The 24,282-nt window shown below is 44.0% G+C and overlaps 1 protein-coding gene across 1 annotated transcript in view; it reads right to left on the minus strand.

Annotated features, from left to right (window-relative positions):
* The window catches only part of FRRS1 (ferric chelate reductase 1), a 62,141-nt gene that overhangs the window by 15,634 nt on the left and 22,225 nt on the right, over window positions 1-24,282 (minus strand). The window contains exons 2-7 of the mRNA XM_038745588.1: window positions 21,664-21,859; window positions 19,201-19,337; window positions 13,602-13,696; window positions 12,499-12,646; window positions 10,882-11,064; window positions 5,390-5,488 (exon numbers count right to left, since the gene is read on the minus strand). Coding sequence (XP_038601516.1) covers window positions 5,390-5,488; window positions 10,882-11,064; window positions 12,499-12,646; window positions 13,602-13,696; window positions 19,201-19,337; window positions 21,664-21,859 — 858 coding nt within the window. The remainder of the gene's footprint in view (window positions 1-5,389; window positions 5,489-10,881; window positions 11,065-12,498; window positions 12,647-13,601; window positions 13,697-19,200; window positions 19,338-21,663; window positions 21,860-24,282) is intronic.

The following is a 24,282-nucleotide window of genomic DNA, read 5'->3' on the forward strand; positions in this document are numbered from 1 at the left end:
GGAGGGAATGCTGACTGGAGGAGAGGGAGGATGAGTCTGGGTGAGAAAAGTGGCACCAAAACAAGAGCCGTTGGCTCCTTGCCCCTGGGACTGCACCAGGACTTCCATGTCCTGGGCTAGAGGGACAGCATGGCGTCCACGTGTCTGGGAATCAGAGGGTCATGGGTTCTAATCCCAGCTCTGCCACTTGTCTGCTGTGTGACATTGGGCAACTCACTTAACTTCTCTGAGACTCAGTTGCCTCATCTGTAAAATGGGGATTGAGACTGAGTCCCACATGGGACAGGGACTGCGTCCAACTCGATTTGCTTGTATCCACCCCGGTGCTTAGTACAGTGCCTGGCACATAGTAAGCACTTAACAAAAAAACAGATACTCCCCTCCCTGCCTGCCTCCCAGAGGCCTCCAGGCCCTCTGTTCTGGGCAGGTGTAGAGATGACAGAAAGGATGCCATCATGTCTCCACCTTGAAGGGGAATTTGTGAGCTTGATGTTCAGGAGCACGTGATTCTGGGCCTCCAAGCAGCATTCGAAGGAGGGTGGAGGGGGAAGTGGGTGCCGGGGTTTGGAACCCTCCCTCCCCCACTCAGGTAACTGGTTAGTTATCTCTCTCTTCAACTCAGAGAGGTAATTTCTTAGACAATCAAAAGGCTCAAGGCTCCAAGCTTCCTGATCTTGCTTGCCAGCAGTTTGGAATCAATCAATCAATCGCATTTATTGAGTGCTTACTGTGTGCAGAGCACTGTACTAAGCGCTTGGGAAGTACAAGTTGGCAACATATAGAGACAGTCCCTACCCAACAGTGGGCTCACAGTCTAAAAGGGGGAAGGAAGGAAATAGAATACTCTCATCACCCTCGTGGATGTTAGAATTTCCTGGGTGGTTTAATCTGAGCTATCTGGATATGTGGTTCATTCAGCCATCACTTGTTTTAATTTACTTAGCCAACTGTGAAAAGATCCCGGGCTTGCTCTTTGAATGTCTCACTTGAGACAGGAACTAGAATTCATTGACAGGCATATGTCTCCTTTACTTTTACAGCAAAAATTGGAAAATTATCCAGTGTTCATTGGAAAGAAGGAAAGTTTACCTACAGGAAACATGAATCTTCATAAACAAACAGCACATTTGAACTTGCTTGGGTCTGAGGATAATGGCTCTGGGAACAGTAGGGAAACAAATTTTGAACAGAGAATCATTAATATTTGGCCTCGTATGTTAATAATCTGTTATGCCATCCATTCTTCCTTTGAAGAGCAGCAGGGCCTGGACTCAGAAGGACCTGCGTTCTAATCCTGGCTCCACCATGTGTCAGCTATGTGACCTTGGACAAGTCGCTTAACTTCTCTGGGCCTCAGTTACCTCATCTGTAAAATGGGGATTAAGACTGTGAGCCCCATGTGGGACAGGGACTGTGTCCAACCTCATTAACTTGTATCTACTCCAGCAGTTAGAACAGTGCTTGGCACTTAGTAAGCGCTTAAGTACCAAAATTATTATTACGTTTTGCTGTTGATGCTATGGTCACCTAAAAATTAAGTTCTGAAACGTGGTCAGTCTTCTAGTGTTGAAGCTATGTGCATCTTAATACAGATACTCCAGGTGGGATATGGGAGGAGAGTTCACCCAAATAGCTGCCATATGGTGAGCAGTATGGCTCAGTGGCAAGAGCCCGGGCTTTGGAGTCAGAGGTCATCAGTTCAAATCCCAGCTCTGCCACTTTCATTCATTCATTCACTCAATCATATTTATTGAGCTCTTACTGTGTGCAGAGCCCTGTACTAAGCACTTGGGAAGTACAAGTTGGCAACATATAGGGACAGTCCCTACCCAACAACTGGCTCACAGTCTAGAAATAATAACGATGGCATTTAAAAAGTGCATACTATATGCAAAGCACTGTTCTAAGCGCTGGGGCGGTTACAAGGTGATCAGGTTGTCCCACAGGGGGCTCACAGCATTAATCCCCATTTTACAGATGAGGTAACAGGCACAGAGAAGTTAAGTGACTTGCCAAAAGTCACACAGCTGACAAGTGGCAAAGCCAGGATTTGAACCCCTGACCTCTGACTCCAAAGCCCGGGCTCTTTCCACGGAGCCTGAGCCATGTGTCAGCTGGGTGACTTTGGGCAAGTCACTTCACTGGGCCTCAGTTACCTCATCTGTAAAATGGGGATTAAGACTGTGTGCCCCACGTGGGACAACCTGATCACCTTGTAAATTCCCCAGAGCTTAGAACAGTGCTTTGCACATAGTAAGTGCTTAATAAATGCCATCATCGTCATCATCATCTGATATTGGGAAACAAAGCAAGAAGGGCAGAGGAAGCATTTTAAAGACATGGTGAAACAAGCCCTCAGGCAATGCTGTACCTGAAAACCTGGAGGGGGCCAGGGCAGAGGAGGTCAATACAGCTATGTCCAGCAACACAGCAAGGGACACTGTCATTTTTATGCCCTGGTTCTGTTGATTTCGCATTGACATTACAATATTATATATTATTTATTTATATTAATGCCTGTCTCCCCCTCTAAGCTCACTGTGGGCACAGAACCTATCAACTCTGACGTACTGTACTCTCCCAAACACTTAGTACAGTGCCTTGCCCTCAGTAAGCACTCAGAAAATACAACTGATGATAATGATGATGGCATCTTTGCTGCACCCAAGCTTCTAGGTGAACTTCACCATTAATGGTGTCTTCAATGATGATAATAATAATAATAATAATAATGGCATTTATTAAGCGCTTACTATGTGCAAAGCACTGTTCTAAGCGCTGGGGAGGTTACAAGGTGCTCAGGTTGTCCCACAGGGTGCTCACAGTCTTAATCCCCATTTTACAGATGAGGTAACTGAGGCCCAGAGAAGTTAAGTGACTTGCCCAAAGTCACACGCTGACAATTGGCAGAGCTGGGATTTGAACCCATGACCTCTGACTCCAAAGCCCGTGTTCTTTCCACTGAGCCACACGGACAACTAAAATGTGCCATGGCTACACCAAAATTTTCCAGAAGCCAAATTGGAGGGAAGGAGTTGGGGAGACGAAGGGGAGGAGCGTGCACCACAAAGGCAGGTGTACTTTGGAAGCTGAATTTATTTTGTTGCGAAAAGGAAGGCAGATGGAGGGTGTGGAGATACTGCCTTGCTGAAATATCTAGGCACAGCTTTGGGCCTTTTTATGAATGAGGAGGAGTAGCATGCCCTAGTGGATAAAGCAGGGGGGCTGGGAGTCAGAAGGACCTGGGTCCTAATTCCAGCTCCGCCACTTGTCTGCAGTGTGACCCTGAGCAAGTCACTTCACTTGTCTGGGCCTCAGTTATAAATGGGAATTAAGACTGCAAACCCCAAGTGGAACAGGGACTGTGTCCGACCCAATTTGCTTGTATTCACCCTAGCACTTAGTACAGTGCCTAGCACATAAATGAGGCACAGAGAAGTGATGTGACTTGCCCAAGGTCACAGCAGATTCGTGTCAGAGCTGGCATTAGAACCCAGATCCTTCTGACTCTCAGGCCTGTTCTCTATCCATTAGGCCACGCTGCTTCCCACTGTGATGCAGGATATGCCTCCTACGGCCCCAGAGGGTGCACTTTATCTCCTGTACCCTAACGTTTGGATTGGCTCTGGGAACGACATGTCACATTACAGCTGGGTTGTTGCACTTGTCTTCTTTTTGGTCTCCCAGCTTCAGGCCTTTTACCTCTTCAGTGTCTTACATGCAGCTGCTTGGATCATTGCATTTAAATGGTATTCTGAATGCAGCTCTCCCTCCATGGAAACTTCCAATGGGGAAGCATGGTTCCCATTAAACCATTTAAAAACCACTGCCAACTTGTACTTCCCAAGCGCTTAGTACAGTGCTCTGCACACAGTAAGTGCTCAATAAATACGATTGAATGAATGAATTTAAAATGGTTAAATAGGATTATTATTATTATAAATTCTGTCAGGTTCATTTTTCAGATATTTTCAAGTGCTTCTTTGGTCAACCACAAGCAAATTTAAAACAATGTTCAGCAATGTCCTAAAACAAATGAAGCAGAGTGGCTCGGTGGAAAGATCACGGGCTTGGGAACCAGAGGTCAGGGGTTCTAATCCCGCCTCCACCACTTGTCAGCTGTGTGACTTTGAGCAAGTCACTTAACTTCTCTGGGCCTCAGTTATCTCATCTGTAAAATGGGGATTAAGACTGTGAGCCCCCTGTGGGACAATCTGATCACCTTGTATGCCCCCCCAGCGCTTAGAACAGTGCTTCGCACATAGTAAGCACTTAAACGCCATCATTATTACTATGATTAAGAAAGGTCTTTTTTTTTAGAAATATTGCTCTAGAAGGAAAGGTGGCTCAGCACTACCCACTTATATTGAAAATTTGCTTTACTCCCCCTATTCTTAAGAGGAATTCTACAACATTTAATCATCACAGTTCCTGGAAGTACCCATACCTGCAACAGCTAGTCTGAGCTTCCCTACATTGCCAAATGCGGACCAGCCTTTTGGGCCAGCTAGCCATCCTGCCTCCTATACCATCTCCTACACACCTGCTAGATGATAAGCTCCTTGAGGGCAGGAAGTGTGTTCACTTACTCTGTAGTACTCTCCCAGATGCTTAGTACTATGTTCTGGCGAACAGTAAGCCCTCAATAAATACCACTTATCGCTGACAGGAGAAGTAGTTTAAGGCACCTGGAAAGACCATTAAATAAAAGAATGAGATGTTGCTCCCACTGAGTATCCAGTATTATCTTGCCAATTGTTTGTTGATGGTGTGGGCAAAGTCAGCCTAGATGACTGAAGCCCACAAGTCTCACTGTAGTTAATAATTTCAACTTATTGTTGATAATAATATAATAATGGTATTTGTTAAGCGCTTACTCTACCAATACCAAAAAAACAAAAATCAAGCAATTATCATTAAACCCTGGAGTAGATGCAAAATGATCATGTCCCACATAGGGCTCACAGTCTAAAAACAAGGGAGAACCAGTATTGAATCCCCATTTTCAGATGAGAGAACTGAGGCACAAAGAAGTGAAGTGACTTGCCCAAGGTCACCCTGTAGATGAGTGATGAAGCCGGAATTAGAACACAAGTCCTCTGACTCCTGGGCTTGTGCTCTTTCAACTTAGGCCGTACTGCTTCTCATTTTTCCAGGCTGCTAAAAGAGGGGGAATATGATTTTGAGAGCAGGGGAGAGAGGAGAGAATGGAAATAGGTTTAAGTTTTGAGTCTTGCCTTTCCCCAGGCCACCATCTGATTGCGATGCAAATGAATAATGAAATGACCAAAGCCAAGTGTGATTGTATCGTCTGCAGAAATGAGGCTGGTGTTAGCAATATTGCCAATTGGAGGCTGGAGGCGATAAGCTCAAAATTTTCATACAGTACCGGAGGCTCCAATGTGGGGTGACTGCGTCCTGTCACATATGAAGAACGGATTAGCACATTCTGTTCTTCGCGAATACAGAGATATGCATCATCATCTCCCTGAAATTTAAAAGCGACAAAAAAAGGAAAGTCAAAGACATTTGATTATGATATTTTTTAGCTAAGGTAAAATAAATTCACTGAAGCTAAATGCCAGTAACTAATGTTCCACTAATTTCCAGAGAATGATGCACTGTATGATAATTATAATAATAATTGTTGTATTTGTTAAGCACCTATGTGCCAAGCACTGTACTAAGCACTGGGGTGGATATATGATAATCAAGTCCCAGCGTGGCTCATAGTCTAAGTAAAAGGGAGCAGAGGTACTGAATCCCTATTTTGCAGATGAAAGAACTGATGCACAGAAAAGTAAGTGACTTACCCAAGGTCACACAGCAGGTAAGTGGTAGAGTTGGGATTAGAACCTAGGTCCCCTGCTTCCTAGGCCCATGCTCTGTCCACTAGGCCAAGTGGTGACATGTATCTATGCTGCATTTTTTAATCACGTCTAAAACCTGCTTTATAGGTTGCTTTATCATCTTGGGGTAGTGGAAAAAGCAAAGAGACTAGGTTTGGGGGAAAACTGTGACCTTTATTATACTTTAAATCCCTGAATATTACATTCCAGAGAGAGAATTGCAGCAGACATTAACCAGCAAATCAGAGGCATAAAAAAATGCTTGGGCTCAGATATTCTTGCATATACATTTTTAAGAGTAACTGAACGGTGCCTTAATGTGGTATTTAATAGTACTGAATAATAATAAATGGTTTTTCTGAAACTCTTACCTTGTGCCAAGCACTGAGGTAGGTACAAGATAATCAGATCAAACATGAACCCTGTCCCACACTGGGCTCACAATCTAAGGGGGAGGGAGAACAGGTATTTAACCTTCACTTTATAGGTGAGGAAACTGAGGCTCAGATAAATTAATAATAATAATAATGGCATTTATTAAACACTTATTATGAGCAAAGCACTGTTCTAAGCGCTGGGTAGGTTACAAAGTGATCAGGTTGTCCCACAGGGGGCTCACAGTCTTAATCCCATTTTACAGATGCGGTAACTGAGGCCCAGAAACGTTAAGTGACTTGCCCAAAGTCACACAGCGGACAATTGGCAGAACTGGGATTTGAACCCATGACCTCTGACTCCAAAGCCCGCACTCTTTCCATTGAGCCATGCTGTTTCCAAGGTCACACAGCAGGCAAGTGGCCACAGAGAAGCAGTGTGGCCCAATAGAAAGAGCATAGGTCTGGGAATCAGAGACCTGGGGTTCTAATCCTTGCACTTCCACTTGTCTGCTGTGTGACTTTGGGCAGATCACTTACCTTCTCTGTGCCTTGATAACCTCATCTGTAAAATGGGAATTAAATCCTACTTCCTCCCACTTACACTGTGAGCCCCATACGGGATGGGGACTGTGTCCAAGCTGATTAATTTGTATCGACCCTCCTGCTGAAGGAGCTGGAGAATAGCAGCAGCAAAAGACAAAAGAAAATAGCTTTTCTGTGCCTTGAATCAATCAACCAATGGCATTTATTGAACACTTACCGTGTGCAGAGCACTGTACCCAAGTGCTTGGGAGAGTACAGTGTAGCAGAGTTGGTAGACACATCCCCTGCCCACAAGGAACTGACAGTCTCGAGGGAAAGCTGGATCCCACTCTTAGTTACCTTACCCAGCGCTTAGAACTGTGCTTTGCACATAGTAAGCACTTAATAAATGTCATTATTATTATTATTACTCTTCCCCTCCTCCCCCTCTCCATCCGCCCCGCCTTACCTCCTTCCCTTCCCCACAGCACCTGTATATATGTATATATGTTTGTACATATTTATTACTCTATTTTACTTTTACATATCTATTCTATTTATTTTATTTTGTTTATGTTTTGTTCTCTGTCTCCCCCTTCTAGACTGTGAGCCCACTGTTGGGTAGGGACCGTCTCTATATGTTGCCAACTCGTACTTCCCAAGTGCTTAGTACGGTGCTCTGCACACAGTAAGCGCTCAATAAATACGATTGATGATTGATTGCTTAGAACAGCTCTTGGCACGTAGTGAGCACTTAACAAGTACTATTATCATTGTCATTTCACAGAGTTAGGATTATAATCCAAGATTCCTGACTCCCAATTCTGTGATCTTTCCACTAGATCACACTGCCTGTGCCACACGTCTTTTTCTAATTGAGTTTACCAACAGGTGTTTGTCTCATTATTCAAATGACTATTAGGGTGCAGATTATCCCCTTCAAACATTTGGCAGTGATCACATCAAATGCCCCCATTGGAAGTTTCCATGGAGGGAGAGGTGCATTCAGAATACCAGTTTAATGCAATGATCCAAGCAGCTGCATGTAAGACACCGAAGAGGTAAAAGGCCTGAAGCTGGGAGGCCAAAAAGAAGACAAGTGCTACAATCCAGCTGTAATGTGACATGCCATTCCCAGAGCCAATCCAAACGTTAGGGTACAGGAGATAAAGTGCACCCTCTGGGGCCGTGGGGGGCACATCCTGCATCACAGTGGGAAGTAGTGTGGCCTAATGGATAGAGAATAGGCCTGAGAGTCAGAAGGATCTGGGTTCTAATGCCAGCTCCGACACAAATCTGCTGTGACCTTGGGCAAGTCACTTCACTTCTCTGTGCCTCATTTACCTCATCCATAAAATGGGAATTAAGACTGTGAGCTCCCATGTGGGATAGGGACTGTGTCCAATCTGATTTGCTTGTACCCACCCAGTACTTAGATCAGTGTTTAGCCCAGAATAAGCGCTTAATGAATACCATAATTATCATCAGCAACACACCTCCACTCTGGAGCTCCGCACTTCTCTAGGTGGTGAGAGCCAGGGTAACCTCAACCAGTGAAGCGACAGGACATGGCAGCACCATGAGGGAGCTTTAGAAACTCCATTTGATTGGCTCCAGACTGATCCAAGACAGGTTGTTCTTCTGATCATAGAACTCAGCAGACAGGCAGCAGTGTAGCTAACTCTTAATGGACTAATCAGTTCCACGTATTCCACACGTGCCCACACTTTCCCTTCCCATTGGCTTTCTGAGTTTTTCATCTTAGAGAAATTCTAAGAAAACGGGGCTGGGAGCTCAAGCAGGGAAGAGGTGTGCTACCACATTCTTTAAAAAAACATTAGAAATACGTGTTGGCATTGTATTCAGTGGTCCCTGATGCGGTGATCTGAGAAGGCAACCGAAGACACTACATTCCCTCCACTCTCCTCTGTCGAAGCTACAGAGACACCAGCTACGTCTACTTCCCTGTTCTCCAGGATTCAGTCATTTTGCCTAGACTACCTGTCGATCCTGCTCTCCAACACACTGGTCATTGTTCAGATCTGATAGCCCACCCTGTTCTCCATAAGCCAGGCAATTACTGCACTCCTTGGGCACCTCACCCTTTTCATCATCAATCGTATTTATTGAGCGCTTACTGTGTGCAGAGCACTGTACTAAGCCCTTGGGAAGTACAAATTGGCAACATATAGAGACAGTCCCTACCCAACAGTGGGCTCACAGTCTAAAAGGGGGAGACAGAGAACAAAACCAAACAACCCCTCCTTCAATTCCCTTATACAAATGAGAAGGCTGTTTCTGTAACACTAGGGAATTTCTGTGCTTTTGCTGGTGGCTGTATGCCATAGATCTAGTCAGGGAGAGAGATGCAGAAATAGAATCTGAGAGAAATTGGAATACAAACATGCAAGGAAAGGGAGATGGCAGTGACTATTTTAAAATATCCTGAATGCTGTACAGAATTAATTTACAAAGGGGTGCTCCCCAAAAAATTAGTTTATTGTGAGAGAAAGTCCCCTTTTCATTATCTCAAGAAGATATCTGCTCATCCAGTTCTCTAGCAGTTATTTGGATTCTTTTTCATTTCTGAAATCCTGTCACCATGGCAAAGCTTCTTTTCCACGAGGAAGACACACATCTGGCAGCGTTGTGCTTTTCGACACAGCAACCGACATAGTCCAAGACTGCCCCCTATGGATTGTACTGCACACTCAAACCAGCGTTCAAATAAGAGGGGGCTCAAGAAAAGATTTAAATTAAAAACATAATCCTATTTAATTTCGAAGATCTGACAAGACAACCCAAGGTAGGATGCCTTCAGGGGTCGGTAAAGGTTAACTCCTGACTTTTTCAACTGTAAGAAAAATGATTTTGTAATTAGCACCTCAGAGATTATGTATGAATTTGCTACGGGTCCCACTAGCTACCGAACTGCTTGAATACCACGGACGTGGTTTTCAAAATATCAGATAAGTCCTTATGAGCCGAAAGAAGTATTCATTTTAAGAAAAAAGGGTCCAGGGTGCCTGGTTTCTTCACAATGAAACCTTTTCAGCACCATAATCACTGCTCCTCAAGGAGGAAAATCTAAGGCTGATGCAAACGCTGTCTATTCGGATCAGCAGAAAATCTTAGCACAGGTAAACACAGACAGGGCTATTTGGCCAGGAAATTGAGTTCCCATGCCTGTCTTCCAACCACTCCAGAGCACACTGCTGTCCAGATATGCTAGCAGCTCTAGGTGCACCCCCCTGTTGGAGAAAGCAAATAAGTGTGGTATTTGTTAGGCACTTACTATATGTCTGGCATTGTTCTAAGTGCTGGGGTGGATACAAGCTAATTGGGTTGGACACAGTCCCTCTCCCAAACGGGCTCAAAATCTTAATCCCCATTTTAAAGATGAAGTAACAGGAGCAGAGAAGTTAAGTGACTTACCCAAGGTCACACAGCAGACACATGGCGGAGCTTGCATTAGAACCCTGTTCCTTCTGCCAGGCCCATGCTCTATCAACTAAATCACCCTGCTTCTCCCTGACCAGAAACTGCATCCAACTGGAGACTCAAGTAAACTGGCCAGGACAAGAACCCCTCCAGACAGGCAGGATTATTGGGGTCAGAGTTTCTGGGAAGTCTCTGGCCCAAGCTTAGTGTTCCACTGCCCCTCCACAAACAGTTCCCTGACTGCTGGGCATTCTGACCAGGAAGGCTTTTTGGGTGCAGAGGATTTTGGTCTTGCCCTGAGGCAATTCACTGTTAAACAGTATTTTCTAAGGGTCAAAAAAATCCTCCAAAGATATATTTTCTTACACAAATCTCACCTCTGCTGGGTCAAGGACTTTTATCACCAGAGTGTGAGGACATTTTACCATCTCCCTATATGAAAAGTCTTTCCTACATAATTACTTCAAGTGAGGACCAGGATTCTAGAAGCTTTGTGGGCTCCCCTCATGAAATGGTGAGGGACATGAGAAATAAAGCAAATGCTCCCTTTATGTTTTTGTTAAAGAAAAAGAAAATCAATGGTCCTCCCTCTCTAAAGCACACATAAAACATTATACCATGGATTATCAACTGTCGACTAAGCCAGACATCATTCTGTTTTCACAACCATAAGAACCGTGAAAGATACTAACCATCCATTGGTCATGAGACAGCGCAAAAGATAAGTAGCCTTCATTGGGTCCACTCATTTCAATCAGCACGGAATGGTTCTCTCGTGTGAAGGACAAGAAAAAGCAGTGGGGCTCCTTCTCTGGATCACAGTTCCCAGGATTCCTAATGCAGAACTTTTTATTTCCACAGTTGGAGGCATTAAACTAAACAGACAAGAAGAACAATTCAATGATCCAAGAGCTTAGTTATGGTTAATGATAAGTCACTCCCTCTAAGAATATGCATTTTCAGAAAAGTGCATCCTGACAACCAAATACCAAATAAAGAGAACAAAAAGATGCAAACTACAACTTAATAGAAGCGGAGATGTGAAATTTTAGCTTGAAACTAATTTTAATGAAATCCTACAAAATCACAATTAGAGGTGGTCTTTAATAATAGAAATTCAATGAAAATCCCATTTGGTTCACAAAGTATTCCAGTTCAATTATAATATTCAAATGAAAATTCTGAAATAAATGTTGATATTTCTTTTGTTCAATTCTGAAAAAGACATGCAAACTCCTAATCCAAGGCTGTGCACCATATGTGCTTTCAGTAACAACTTGTTAATTATTGACTAGTATATATTGATTCCAAATCTCTGTCTGTCAAAGCAATTTCCTATTTCTTAGGGAGGCAAACTAAAAGGAAACCAGTAAAGAGAATTGGTCTCTGAGTCCTTAAATGGCTAGAATTAGTGTAGGCAGGGGTTAGGAGCTATGTCTACCAACTCTACTTTTTCAAGTGCTTACTAATAATAATGATGACGATGATGGCATTTGTTAAGCACTATGTGCCAAGCCCTGTTCTAAGCACTGGAGTAGATACAAGGTTATCAGGTTGGATGCAGTCCCTGTCCCACATGGGGCTCACAGTTCTTACCGACAGGGTAACTGAGGCACAAAGAAGTGAAGTGACTTGCCAAAGGTCACACAACAGACCAGTGACAGAGCCAGGATTAGCACCCAGGTCCTTCGGGCTCCCAGGCCTAGGCTCTATCAACTATGCCATATTATTCCCAGTGCTCTACACAAAGTAAGGGCTCAATAAATATCACTGACCTATTACTATAATCTGAAATGTCCAAATAGGCACTGAAGGAAGGGAGGGTGTTGTATGAGCTAATGGTCAAGAGTATTGGAGGCATTCCTGGGAAACAGTATGTACAGCAGAAACAGCCTCACCATTTCAATATTCTCTTCCAAATCTAGACAAAATGTGCAAAAGCATCTCAAATTCACTGAGGTATAGAAGTTTTGACTTCCATAGGGCTTAGATCAGATTCACCTATCCACTCATAACTGCACCTAGATCATTGTACAATTAGTTTCAAAAACCATCTGGATAGATTACATTGTGAACATGCACTGTATTTTCAATACCCATTTTGCCACCAGGATATTGCCCAATGTTTCACCTGGGACTCCCTGGGTCTTACTAGGTTCCCCAGAGTAAGCCAAAACAATTGATCACAAACCAGTGCTTCCATTTCTTTAGGCAAATCTAGCTTCACTCTCAGCCAACGAAAAAAAACCTCAAAAGAAAGCCTTAATTTCAGAAAAAAATACTGGCATTAGAAGAGAAATGCTACTTACTGATTTGATGAGATGGGAGGCAGGGCGTGACGTTGGCAAAAATACTGTTGACGTTTTCAGGGTTGTAAAAGAAGGTGCGTTTGGCTGTGAAATTACAGGACTAGGAATCTTCACCCAGTAGATCTTGTATTTCTCAACAACTGAGACACTAAAATGTAGTATCATCAAGGTCAGAATAGACAGGCGGCAAACTGTGACAGGTTAGGAGTCACAAGAAACTTGAGAGAAAATGTGGCTCCTCTAGGAAAACACTCTGTGGTACTGGCAGACTTCTGAGGAAATTTCTGGCTGGAGCTATTATACTTCCTCTTCCCTCTCTTATGTCACCGTCTGCATGGGTACCAACTATTCTTAGGGCAGATGGGGGCTGATGGTCCATACCACTTCATTTTGTGCTGGACTTCCAGATTTGCTAATTCCAGTTTTCTGACAAGACCTGGCAGTTTCTAATTCATGCTGAACAGAGCAAAAATGGTGGTATTCTGATCCGTTAACACTTCCCAATTGTGCCCCTTCCTATTCCCCTCACCACTCTTAAGAGTCCTGTCCTCTTTCCACCCCACATGCAAAATGATAGGCTAGCACCTATAACTACCTGTTCTTTAGGCCTCAATGACAGTCACAGGCATTAGTTAATCCCATAGGTGAACCTTTAGGGCTAAATACGAGCTAAACAGGTTCCAGGAGAAAGATGTGTCTGTTGATTCAGATGAAAAGTGGAAACCCCACACAGAAGTGGCAAGATATTTCAGAAACAGGCTTGCCTTTCCTTCCCAGGCTGCCAGAAGTCTAAGAGCATCTAAGGGAACAGAGCTTTCTTTCTAAAGAGAAAAGCGTCCTCTACGCAGACATTAAAAATGGCAGAGAAAACTTTAAAAAATAATGCAGGTCCTTAAGAGATAATTAGGACACCCCACACTTTTCATACATTTGACTGACTCCAGAACAGGATCTGAAAAAAGTGAAACATTTACAGGAAATCAAAGCAAAAATAGCCTCCATCCCTATGACCTTGTATGGGAAGGAATATCAGATTGAGCTGGTTGGCAGGAGTATGTGATGCCAGTCATCATAGTTTTAAAGAAGCAAGTTAAACTACTTACAGAAATTGGATATGATTTGGGGCACTGCTTGGAGCATTCCAGTAGGCCTGTATTTGTGCTTTTTTGGATCCACTTGTGTGACTGACAGCTGAATCCTGAAATAGAACAATTAGAGAGTCATCCTCATCAGTACTTCTTAAGACTGCAAACTTATCTCTAGCTTGTAAACTCTTTGTGGAGAGGGAACATGTCTACCAACTCTGTTGCACTGTACAAATCCAAATGCTTAGTACAGTACTCTGCACATAGAAAGTGCTCTCAATAATAATAATAATAATAATAATAATAGCATTTATTAAGTACTTACTATGTGCAAAGCACTGTTCTAAGCACTCAGGAGGTTACAAGGTGGTCAGGTTGTCCCTCGGGGGGCTCACAGTCTTAATCCCCATTTTACAGATGAGGTAACAGGCACAGAGAAGTTAAGTGACTTGCCCAAAGTCACCCGGCTGACAACTGGCAGAGCCGGGCTTTGAACCCACGACCAATAGATACCATTGATGATACCATTGTGTGCAGAGTACTGAACTATGTTTTGGGTCATTCTGCTAAGCATCTAGAACAGTTCCTGATCTCAAAGCTGTTTACAGTCTAATGGGGGTAAGGGGGGGAAACAAAACTAAATTATACATTCAATCAGTCAGTGGGATTTCTGAGCACTTATTGTATGCAGAGTACTGTACTAAGCACTTGGGAGTGTACAATACAACAGAGTATGTGGACAATTCCTGCCCACAGGGAGTTTGACTAGAGGAGGAGACTGACATTGAAGTAAATTATAGATGGAGAAGTAAATAAATGTACATGATAAAGCTAAGTGCACAGGCAACATAGAAGGGAGGGGAAATTGGGGTAGCGAGGGAAGGCCTCTTGGGGAGACATGATTTAGTAGGGCTTTGAAAATGGGGGAGAGCAGTGGTCTGTTGGATATGAAGGAGGAGGGAGATCCTGATCAGAGAGAAGACATGTGCAAGGGGCTGGCAATGAGACAAATGACATCGAGGTACAGTGAGCAGGTTGGTATTAGAGGAGCAAAGTGTGTGGGGTGGATTGTAGTAGGAAATCAGTGAGGTAAAGCAGAAGGGGAGAGGTGCTTGAATGCTGTAATGATATGGAAGTAGATGGGGAACCATTGGAGGTTTTTGACAAGCGGAGAAATATGAACTGAATTTTTTTCAGAAAAATGTTTGGGCAGCAGAGTGAAATAGGTCTGGAGAGGGGTGAGACAGGGAGCAGGGAAATCAGTGAGGAGGCTAATGCAGTAGTCAAGACAGACTATGATAAATGCTCGGATCAGCATGGTAGCAGTTTGAATGGAGAGGACGAGGAGGATTCTAGGAATAGAACCTCCAAGATTTGATGACAAACTGACTAGGCAGGCTGAATTAAGGAGGTGAGTTGAGGAGAATGCCAAATTTACGATGGATGTGTAAAACTGCTAGGGTAATGGTGTTGTGTTGTGTTGTGTAATGGTGTTGTCTCCAATTAATGGTGTTGTCTCCAATTATGTCTTGATGATCAGATTACTGCTCTCAACTCTACCCTTTCTACTCAGCTAGACTCGCTCGCTCCCCTTTCCCTTCGCCGCTCTCGCACCACTAACCCACAGCCCTGGATCACTGCCACTGTCCGCCTCCTTCGCTCTTATGCTCGAGCTGCCGAACGCTGCTGGCGAAAGTCTAAACACCATGCCAACCTCGTTCACTTCAAGTTTATCCTTTCCTGCCTTAACTCAGCCCTCTCTTCTGCCAGACAAAACTATTTCTCCTCCCTTATTGACACCCATGCCCATCACCCCCGCCAGCTCTTCCGTACATTCAACTCCCTTCTCAGGCCCCCGGTTCCTCCCCCTCCTCCTTCCCTCACCCCCAACGATCTGGCCTCCTACTTCATTAACAAAATTAAATCCATCAGGTCCGACCTCCCCAAAGTCTCTTCCCCCCTTTCTCCAACCCCCCGGCTCTCAACATTCTCTGCTACTCTCCCATCCTTCCCAGTGGTATCCTCAGAGGAACTCTCCTCCCTCCTCTCAAGTGCTACTCCGGCCACCTGTGCTTCTGACCCCATTCCCTCTCATCTTATGAAATCTCTCGCTCCATCCCTTCTCCCCTCCTTAACTTCCATCTTCAACCGCTCACTCTCCACTGGTTCCTTCCCCTCTGCCTTCAAACATGCCCATGTCTCTCCCATCCTAAAAAAACCCTCTCTTGACCCCACCTCACCTTCTAGTTATCGTCCCATATCCCTCCTACCATTCCTTTCCAAACTCCTTGAACGAGTTGTCTACACGCGCTGCCTAGAATTCCTCAACAACAACTCTCTCCTCGACCCCCTCCAGTCTGGCTTCCGTCCCCTTCATTCCACGGAAACTGCGCTCTCAAAGGTCACCAATGACCTCCTGCTTGCCAAATCCAACGGCTCATACTCTGTCCTAATCCTCCTCGACCTCTCAGCTGCCTTTGACACTGTGGACCACCCCCTTCTCCTCAACACGTTATCTGACCTTGGCTTCACAGACTCCGTCCTCTCCTGGTTCTCCTCTTATCTCTCCGGTCGTTCTTTCTCAGTCTCTTTTGCAGGCTCCTCCTCCCCCTCCCATCCTCTTACTGTGGGAGTTCCCCAAGGTTCAGTGCTTGGTCCCCTTCTGTTCTCAATCTACACTCACTCCCTTGGTGACCTCATTCGCTCCCACGGCTTCAACTATCACCTCTACGCTGATGACACCCAGATCTACATCTCTGCCCCTGCTCTCTCCCCCTCCCTCCAGGCTCGCATCTCCTCCTGCCTTCAGGACATCTCCATCTGGATGTCCGCCCGCCACCTAAAGCTCAACATGTCGAAGACTGAGCTCCTTGTCTTCCCTCCCAAACCTTGTCCTCTCCCTGACTTTCCCATCTCTGTTGACGGCACTACCATCCTTCCCGTCTCACAAGCCCGCAACCTTGGTGTCATCCTCGACTCCGCTCTCTCATTCACGCCTCACATCCAAGCTGTCACCAAAACCTGCCGGTCTCAGCTCCGCAACATTGCCAAGATCCGCCCTTTCCTCTCCATCCAAACCGCTACCCTGCTAATTCAAGCTCTCATCCTATCCCGTCTGGACTACTGCACTAGCCTTCTCTCTGATCTCCCATCCTCGTGTCTCTCTCCACTTCAATCCATACTTCATGCTGCTGCCCGGATTATCTTTGTCCAGAAACGCTCTGGACATATCACTCCCCTCCTCAAAAACCTCCAATGGCTACCGATCAATCTGCGAATCAGGCAGAAACTCCTCACCCTGGGCTTCAAGGCTCTCCATCACCTCGCCCCCTCCTACCTCACCTCCCTTCTCTCCTTCTACTGCCCAGCCCGCACCCTCCGCTCCTCCACCACTAATCTCCTCACTGTACCTCGCTCTCGCCTGTCCCGCCATCGACCCCCGGCCCACGTCATCCCCCGGGCCTGGAATGCCCTCCCTCTGCCCATCCGCCAAGCTAGCTCTCTTCCTCCCTTCAAGGCCCTGCTGAGAGCTCACCTCCTCCAGGAGGCCTTCCCAGATTGAGCCCCTTCTTTCCTCTCCCCCTCGTCCCCCTCTCCATCCCCCCGCCTTACCGCCTTCCCCTCCCCACAGCACCTGTATATATGTATATATGGTTGTACATATTTATTACTCTGTTTATTTATTTATTTATTTATTTTACTTGTACATTTCTATCCTACTTATTTTATTTTGTTGGTATGTTTGGTTCTGTTCTCTGTCTCCCCCTTTTAGACTGTGAGCCCACTATCGGGTAGGGACTGTCTCTATGTGATGCCAATTTGTACTTCCCAAGCGCTTAGTACAGTGCTCTGCACATAGTAAGCGCTCAATAAATACGATTGATTGATTGATTGATTGATTATGGTAAAAAGAGTTCTATAAGCACACACAAAAAGCTGCAAATGCATAAATACAACTTGATAAAATTTAGCAAAAAATGAATACAACAAGATTTGAATGATTTGATAGGCTAATGAGATGAGAGTACCAGGAAGGTGAAAATTAATCAGAGAATACCTCCTGAAGGAGGTGGCTTTTTCAGAAGACTTTCAAAAATTGGGGTACATATTTTGGCAATTTTGAGGATGGAGGTGGTCCCATGCAATGGGTCAAAATGGAGATTCAACAGTTAGGAGGAGACAATTGTGTGAGCCAAGATAGAGCAGGGGAAGAGAGCAAAAAGATGAGAAAGTGGCGAGACATCAAGGGATGGACCTGAAAGGCGTGGTAGAACTAGAAGATTGGTGTTTCAGGGAGTAAAAGTTGGGAGTAGTTGTGGACGAAGTAATGAAGAACTGTCTTCAAAGAGAATCCAGTAACCCAGAGCATGGACTTCCATATCCTCTAAAAATCCAGGTAGAGGTGACAACTCTGAACTTTCTATCGTTTTGTAAATCACTACTACAATGCTGCCAAGCATTTTGGCAAGACGAACTTTAACAAGGACTTAGCATTTGATATACATATATATTAGTAATTGTACTTTGAATCCATTCCATTATCTGTAGAAATAAGTCTGAGAGAACAAGGATTCTGTCATGCATTTGTCTATGAAAAACTAGTTCAGTATTTTTGAAAGAAATTTATACAACACTCCTAATAAGAAAATTCTGCTCTCCCCCTATAGAAAAAAAAGAGTCAATCATAGTCTCTGAAAGGGTAAAATGAGTATCAACTCACTGGTCAGCTTCAAAAATTTAATATTAAAATCCACTCAAAGGCTCTGGTAATAGAAGGTTTTAGTTAAAAACTCAAAATTGTTTCTCAGTGCAACAACAATAATAATCATATTGGTTAAGTACCTGCTATGTGACATGCATAGTGCTAAGCACTGGGGTGCATCCAAGATAATCAATTGAGAACTAGCACGGGATTGTGAGTCAAGAGACCTGGTTCCTAACCCGAGTTCTGCTACCTGCATGCTATTTAGGGTAAGCCACTTAGCCTCTCTGTGGCTCAGTTTCATCAAGTCCAATGGGGTTAAATTATATGTCTTCCCTCCTTTTTAGACTGTGATCTCCATGTAGGGAAGAGAGACTTTGTCCAATCTGATTATCTTGAATCTAGCTCAGAGCTTAACACAGTGCTTGGCACATAGTACATGCTTAATAAATGCCATTATCAAGATAATCAGACCAAGCCCCTGCCCAACATGGAACTCGTAATCTAAAATGCAGGGAGAGCATGTATTTTATTCCATTTTATGGATGACAGAACTAAGGACCAAGAAGTTTAAGTGATTTGCCCAAGAACACCCAGCAGGACAGGGTAGAGCTAGGATTAGAACCCAGGTCTCCAAACTTCCAGTCCTGTGCTTTTTAAATTAGACTATTTTTCAGGTTTTCTTTCTTTTCAGGTTAATGATATTCGAGGTGATCAGAGTCATAACTGACATCACCGGATATTCTTAAAAAGTTGGTTCCAAAAAAAATCGAGGGGCTAATTTGAAAAAGATTTAGCCAGAAGATAAGCAATGTATAACTTCCACAAAGCAAATGACTGGATGTTATTATAACTTTATAAAGATAGGTTTGGACAAAGCCATCTTAAAAAAAATAATCACAAAAGGACTTGTACCTGTACTTTATCACACGACAGAAGCTGGGACTCGTGTCTATCAATCAGTGAAAAGGAGCCAACTGCAGGACCATCAAGTTTTTCAGCATCCCGGGCTTCCAAAAGAAATCCTCTAAATGGTGGTCCAGAAAGAGTCACTGAGCAAGAGAGAGGCAGGAAGATGATAAAGATAAAAGGATTTCAGAAATATCTTGAACAGTGAGTGTAATGAGGTGGAGGCTTAAGAACCTCCAAGTACCACTGTTAGGACCCGTCACAACTTGAGGCCAGCCACAGTTGGTCCAAGGCCACATGGATGAAGCAGAAGCACAGTTGTCCCTTTTTGAAGTCAGGGAGCCTCAGCTATTCTCTTTATATGTAAGATGCTTTCCTAAAGAGCATTCTGTTTGTCAACTTCTATAGCAGTGCTAATGGAAATTCTAGGACTTCTGCTACCACGTTAATCCAACCTGCCTTGATTACTCCTCCTCAGCCTCCTTTCCTGACCTCCCTGCCTCCCGTCTCTCCTCCCTACAGTCCATACTTCGCTCTGCTGCCTAGATCATTTTCCTAAAAAAAAATGTTCAGACCATGTTTCCCCACTTCTCAAGAACCTCCACTGGTTGCCCATCCACCTCAGTATCAAACAAAAACTCCTCAACATTGGCTTTAAAGTACTCAATCCCCTTGCCCTCTCCTACCTCACCTCGCTACACTCCTACTACAACCCATAGCTCCTCTAATGCTAACCTTCTCACTGTACCATCATCTATCTCACCACCAACCTCTCACCCATATCCTGCCTCTGCCCTGGAACGCCCACTCCTCATATCTGACAGACAACTACTCTCCTCTATTTAAGGCACATCTCCTCCAAGACGCCTTCCTTAAGCCTTCCTTTCCTCTTCTCCCACTCCCTTCTGTGTTGCCCTGACTTGTTCCCTTTATTCATCCCCACAGCACTTATGTACATATGTAATTTATTTATATTAATGGCTGTTTCCCCCTCTAGACTGTAAGCTCATAGTGGGTAGGGAATGTGTCTATTGTTACATTACTCTCCCAAGTACTTAGTACAGTGCTCTGCACACAGTAAACGTTCAATAAATAAGACTGAATGAATGAATTCTAAAAGACAATTCACCATTAACCATTAGATTCAAATGCTCATGGTTAGAGTTTTGTCATCATGAAACAGGGGGCCAACTGCTTGGCATGGAGTCCTGCCACAGACTTCAATCATCTGTGGTAAGTGATAGCTGTGATACAATAACCCCCAGAGAAGCAAAAAAGACAAATAGCAGAAAAGAGGGCCCATACCTTCTCCACAAAGATTCAGTTAAGGACCACAAAGAGTCATTTTCCTCCTACGTAAAGTGTAACTGACAGCAGAAACCTAAACCAGGCAAATTAGAGATAAGTGGTCCCTGAAACGACTGAGCTGGCAAATAAAATTGTTCAGTACATAGTTCTGTAACTATCAGTAGCATATACCACAAATAATTAAGATACTATGCTAAGACCCAACTTGTATTTTGGAGCCTACCTCTGGAAAGGTATAAAAATCTGGAAAGTAGGTGGTATAAATTCTACCCCCTGTGCAAATTGGCGATCCCTCCCCTGGGCAGATATTTCCTCCTTACTTGGACCCGTGACCTTCCCTGCCCAGCTGTCTTCTGTGGTTGGGCAACCCACTCTCCAGTTCCTCCCCATTGCCAGTGTTTTCCACAACACTTTCAGGGAGGCTGAGATACCCCTCTGTACTGAATTCCCCCAACCCTTGAGCCCAAAACAATGCCAAGTCTTGCCTCTTGCTTGTCCCCAAGCCAGGCTCCTTTTGGCCTCCTCTTTTCCATAGCTTGGCCACCCTCATCCCTGCTGGTTTTCCACAGATGGCCACCATTCTCCCTGCCTTCTCTCTCTCCCCAGTAACTTGTTGCCTTCCCTCTCTGCCTCCTACCTATCTACAGTAAGTGACAGGCTGTTAAGCCATCTGGAAGCCTGCCAACCAATCCCAAAGCTCTGAGGTGGCCCAGGTGGTGGCATATACCTCTGACAGCACTCAAGGTTTTTTTTTGGTGTTGTCATTGTTTTTTTTTTTCAAAAAAACAAAACATTATTTGTTAAGTGTCCGGCACTACACTAAGCACTGGAGTAGATACAAGCTAATCAGGTTGGAAACAGTCCATGTCCCACATGAGGCTCACAGTCTTAATCATGTTACAGATGAGGTAACAGGCACAGAGAAGTTAAGTAACTTGCCCAGGGCCACACAGCAGACACATGGAAGAGTGGGGATCAGAACCCAGTCCTTCTAATTCCCAGGCCCATGTTCTTTCCACTAATCATGCTGCTCATTGTGGGCAGGGAAGCACTCAATAAACACGATTGAATGAATGCTTCTCTACAGCAAAAATATCTAATGAAGCAATCAATCACAGGATATGAAGATATAAATTCAAACAATAACTTGTACCCCCATACCTTTGATTTGGCCTCCTGGATTGAATGTTGTTCGATCTACTGTGAGCTTGTGAACAGGATCAGACTGTGGACTATGTCCATGTTCAGGAGTCATACTTTGACAGGACTCAGTAACTTTGCCATTTGGATAACTATCCACAGGGCTGGTGAGCAATAGCAGTATAGAGACACTAAGAGCAAAGCCAGGAATCGACATCTAAATGAGGAAAAAAACAAAAAAAATGCCCCATTGAGATCAGAGAATTCATATTAAAACTTTGTTCATCCAGTTCTTCCATAATGCAAGTTTTTGCTGTACATGTCAGTTAAAATCAGGATAAATCACATTTTATCTGGACAGAATATGATGTGATGCTGGAACATTTGTGCACATTTAACCAGCAACATGTAAATATAATGCTAATTTTTCTTAAAGTAAGATTTGTCAGGAATGTTTGTATATATAAATACACACACATACATATATATATATATATATAAATAATTTAAATGGTATTTGTTAAGCACTTACTATGTGCCAGGCACTGTACTAAGCATCAGGACAGATTCGAGCTAATCAGGTTGGACACAGACCCTGTCCCACATAGGACTTATAGTCTTAATCCCCATTATACAGATGATATAACTGAGGCATACAGACATTAAGTGGCTTGCCCAAGGTCACAGAGCAGACAAGTGGAGGAGCCAGGATTTCTGACTCTCAGGTCCGTGCTCTATCCCCTAGGCTATTCTGCTATCCCACTGAGTGGGGGAATTGAAAGTGTACATATTATCTCTCCCTCTCTCCAGGCTTGCACCTCCTAATGCCTTCAAGACAGGATGTCCTCCCGTCACCTCAAAACTTGACATGTCCAAAACAGAGCTCCTTATCTCCCAGTCCAAACCCTGTCCTCCCGCTGACTTTCCCATCATTGTAGACGCTGACTTTCCCATCATTGTAGACGGCACCACCATCCTTCCTGTCTCAACTAATACAATTACTCATCCTATCTTGCCTAGATTACTGCATCAGTCTCCTTGCTGATCTCCCAACCTCCTGTCTCTCCCCACTCCAGTCCATACTTCACTCCACTGCCCGGATCAACTTTCTACAAACACATTCAGGAAATGTCACCCTCCACCTCAAAAATCTATCCACAACCGTATCAAACAAGAACCCCTCGCCATTGTCTTTAAAGCACGCCATCACCTTGCCCCCTCCTACAACCCAGCCTGCATACTTCACTCCTCTAGTGCTAACCTTCTCACTGTGCCTTAATCTCTCTTGTCTCCCCACCGACCCCTGGGCCATGTCCTGCCTCTGGCCTGGAATGACCTCCCTTCTCAAATCCACCAGACAATTACACTCCCCCCCTTCAAAGCACATCTCCTCCAAAAGACCTTCCCAGACTAAACCCCACTTTTGCTCATCTACCACTCTCTTCTGCATCACTCTGACTTGCTCCCTTTGCTCTTCCACCCACCCACAGCACTTACATTTCTAATATATATATATATATATATATATGTAATTTTATTTATTTGTACTGATATCTGTCTCCCTCCCTGCCCCCTGGTCTAGAATGTGAGCTCGCTGTGGGTAGGGATTATCACTGTTTATTGTTATATTGTACTTTCCCAAGTGCTTAGTACAGTGCTCTGCACACAGTAAGTGCTTAATAAATGTGATGGAAGAATGAATATTTGAAAAGAGTACTTCAAGTTTATTGCAAATTCACTTTTTTGTCATTACTGAATTGAGCTTAGTTACAAAATTTTTCTCCACTTCAAATTAAGAGTTTGAAAAATAGGGAAGATTTTTATTTATACCATAATTATTTTGCCATAACCACACCCTCACTCTATCCCTAGACTTTCATCTGAAGGGTCACCAATCTGATTCCAAGATAGTTGTCCCTTTGTAGTTTGTTGAATCTACAGCAATTAGAACTTATACTTTGTGGTTTGTCTAAAATGGCCAAGAGATAAAGACTAGCTTCAAAGTCCTTCTTCAAATACCCTGAGTAATTCTTCCATTCAGAGATGGAAGAAACTGCAATGCAAATGGGATAAACTGAAGACAAGCATAACCTAGTGGACCTAGAGCACAGGTCTAGGATTCAATATGATCTGCGTTCTAATCCCAGCTCTACTGTGCGACCTTGGGCAAGTCACTTCACTTCTCTGTGCCTCAGTTGCCACATGTAGAATGGGGATTAAGATAGCGGGCCCCATGTGGGACACAGACTGTGTCCAACCCAATTGGCTTGTATCTACCCCAGTTCTTACTACAGTGGCACATAGTAACTGTTTAACAATTACCATAAAAGACAGAATAAGACTAGAAAATCCAAAGCAAATGTTACTTCAAAATATTCTCCTCAAGGTTAGCAAATAATTTTTTTTAATCACTCATATTTATTGAGCGCTTACTGTGTGCACAGCACTGTACTAAGCGCTTGGGAAGTACAAGTTGGCAACATATAGAGACAGTCCCTACCCAACTGTGGGCTCACAGTCTAAAAGAGTGGGCTCACAGTCTAAAAGTCTAATCTTACCCATTACTAAAAATAGGCACTAATTCTCTTCCTGGAATTAGGAGATATAGGGATAATTCATTCATTTTTAGGATTTAATGGT

Source organism: Tachyglossus aculeatus, chromosome 4 (genome assembly GCF_015852505.1).
Source record: "Tachyglossus aculeatus isolate mTacAcu1 chromosome 4, mTacAcu1.pri, whole genome shotgun sequence".
Taxonomy (NCBI): Eukaryota; Metazoa; Chordata; class Mammalia; order Monotremata; family Tachyglossidae; genus Tachyglossus; species Tachyglossus aculeatus.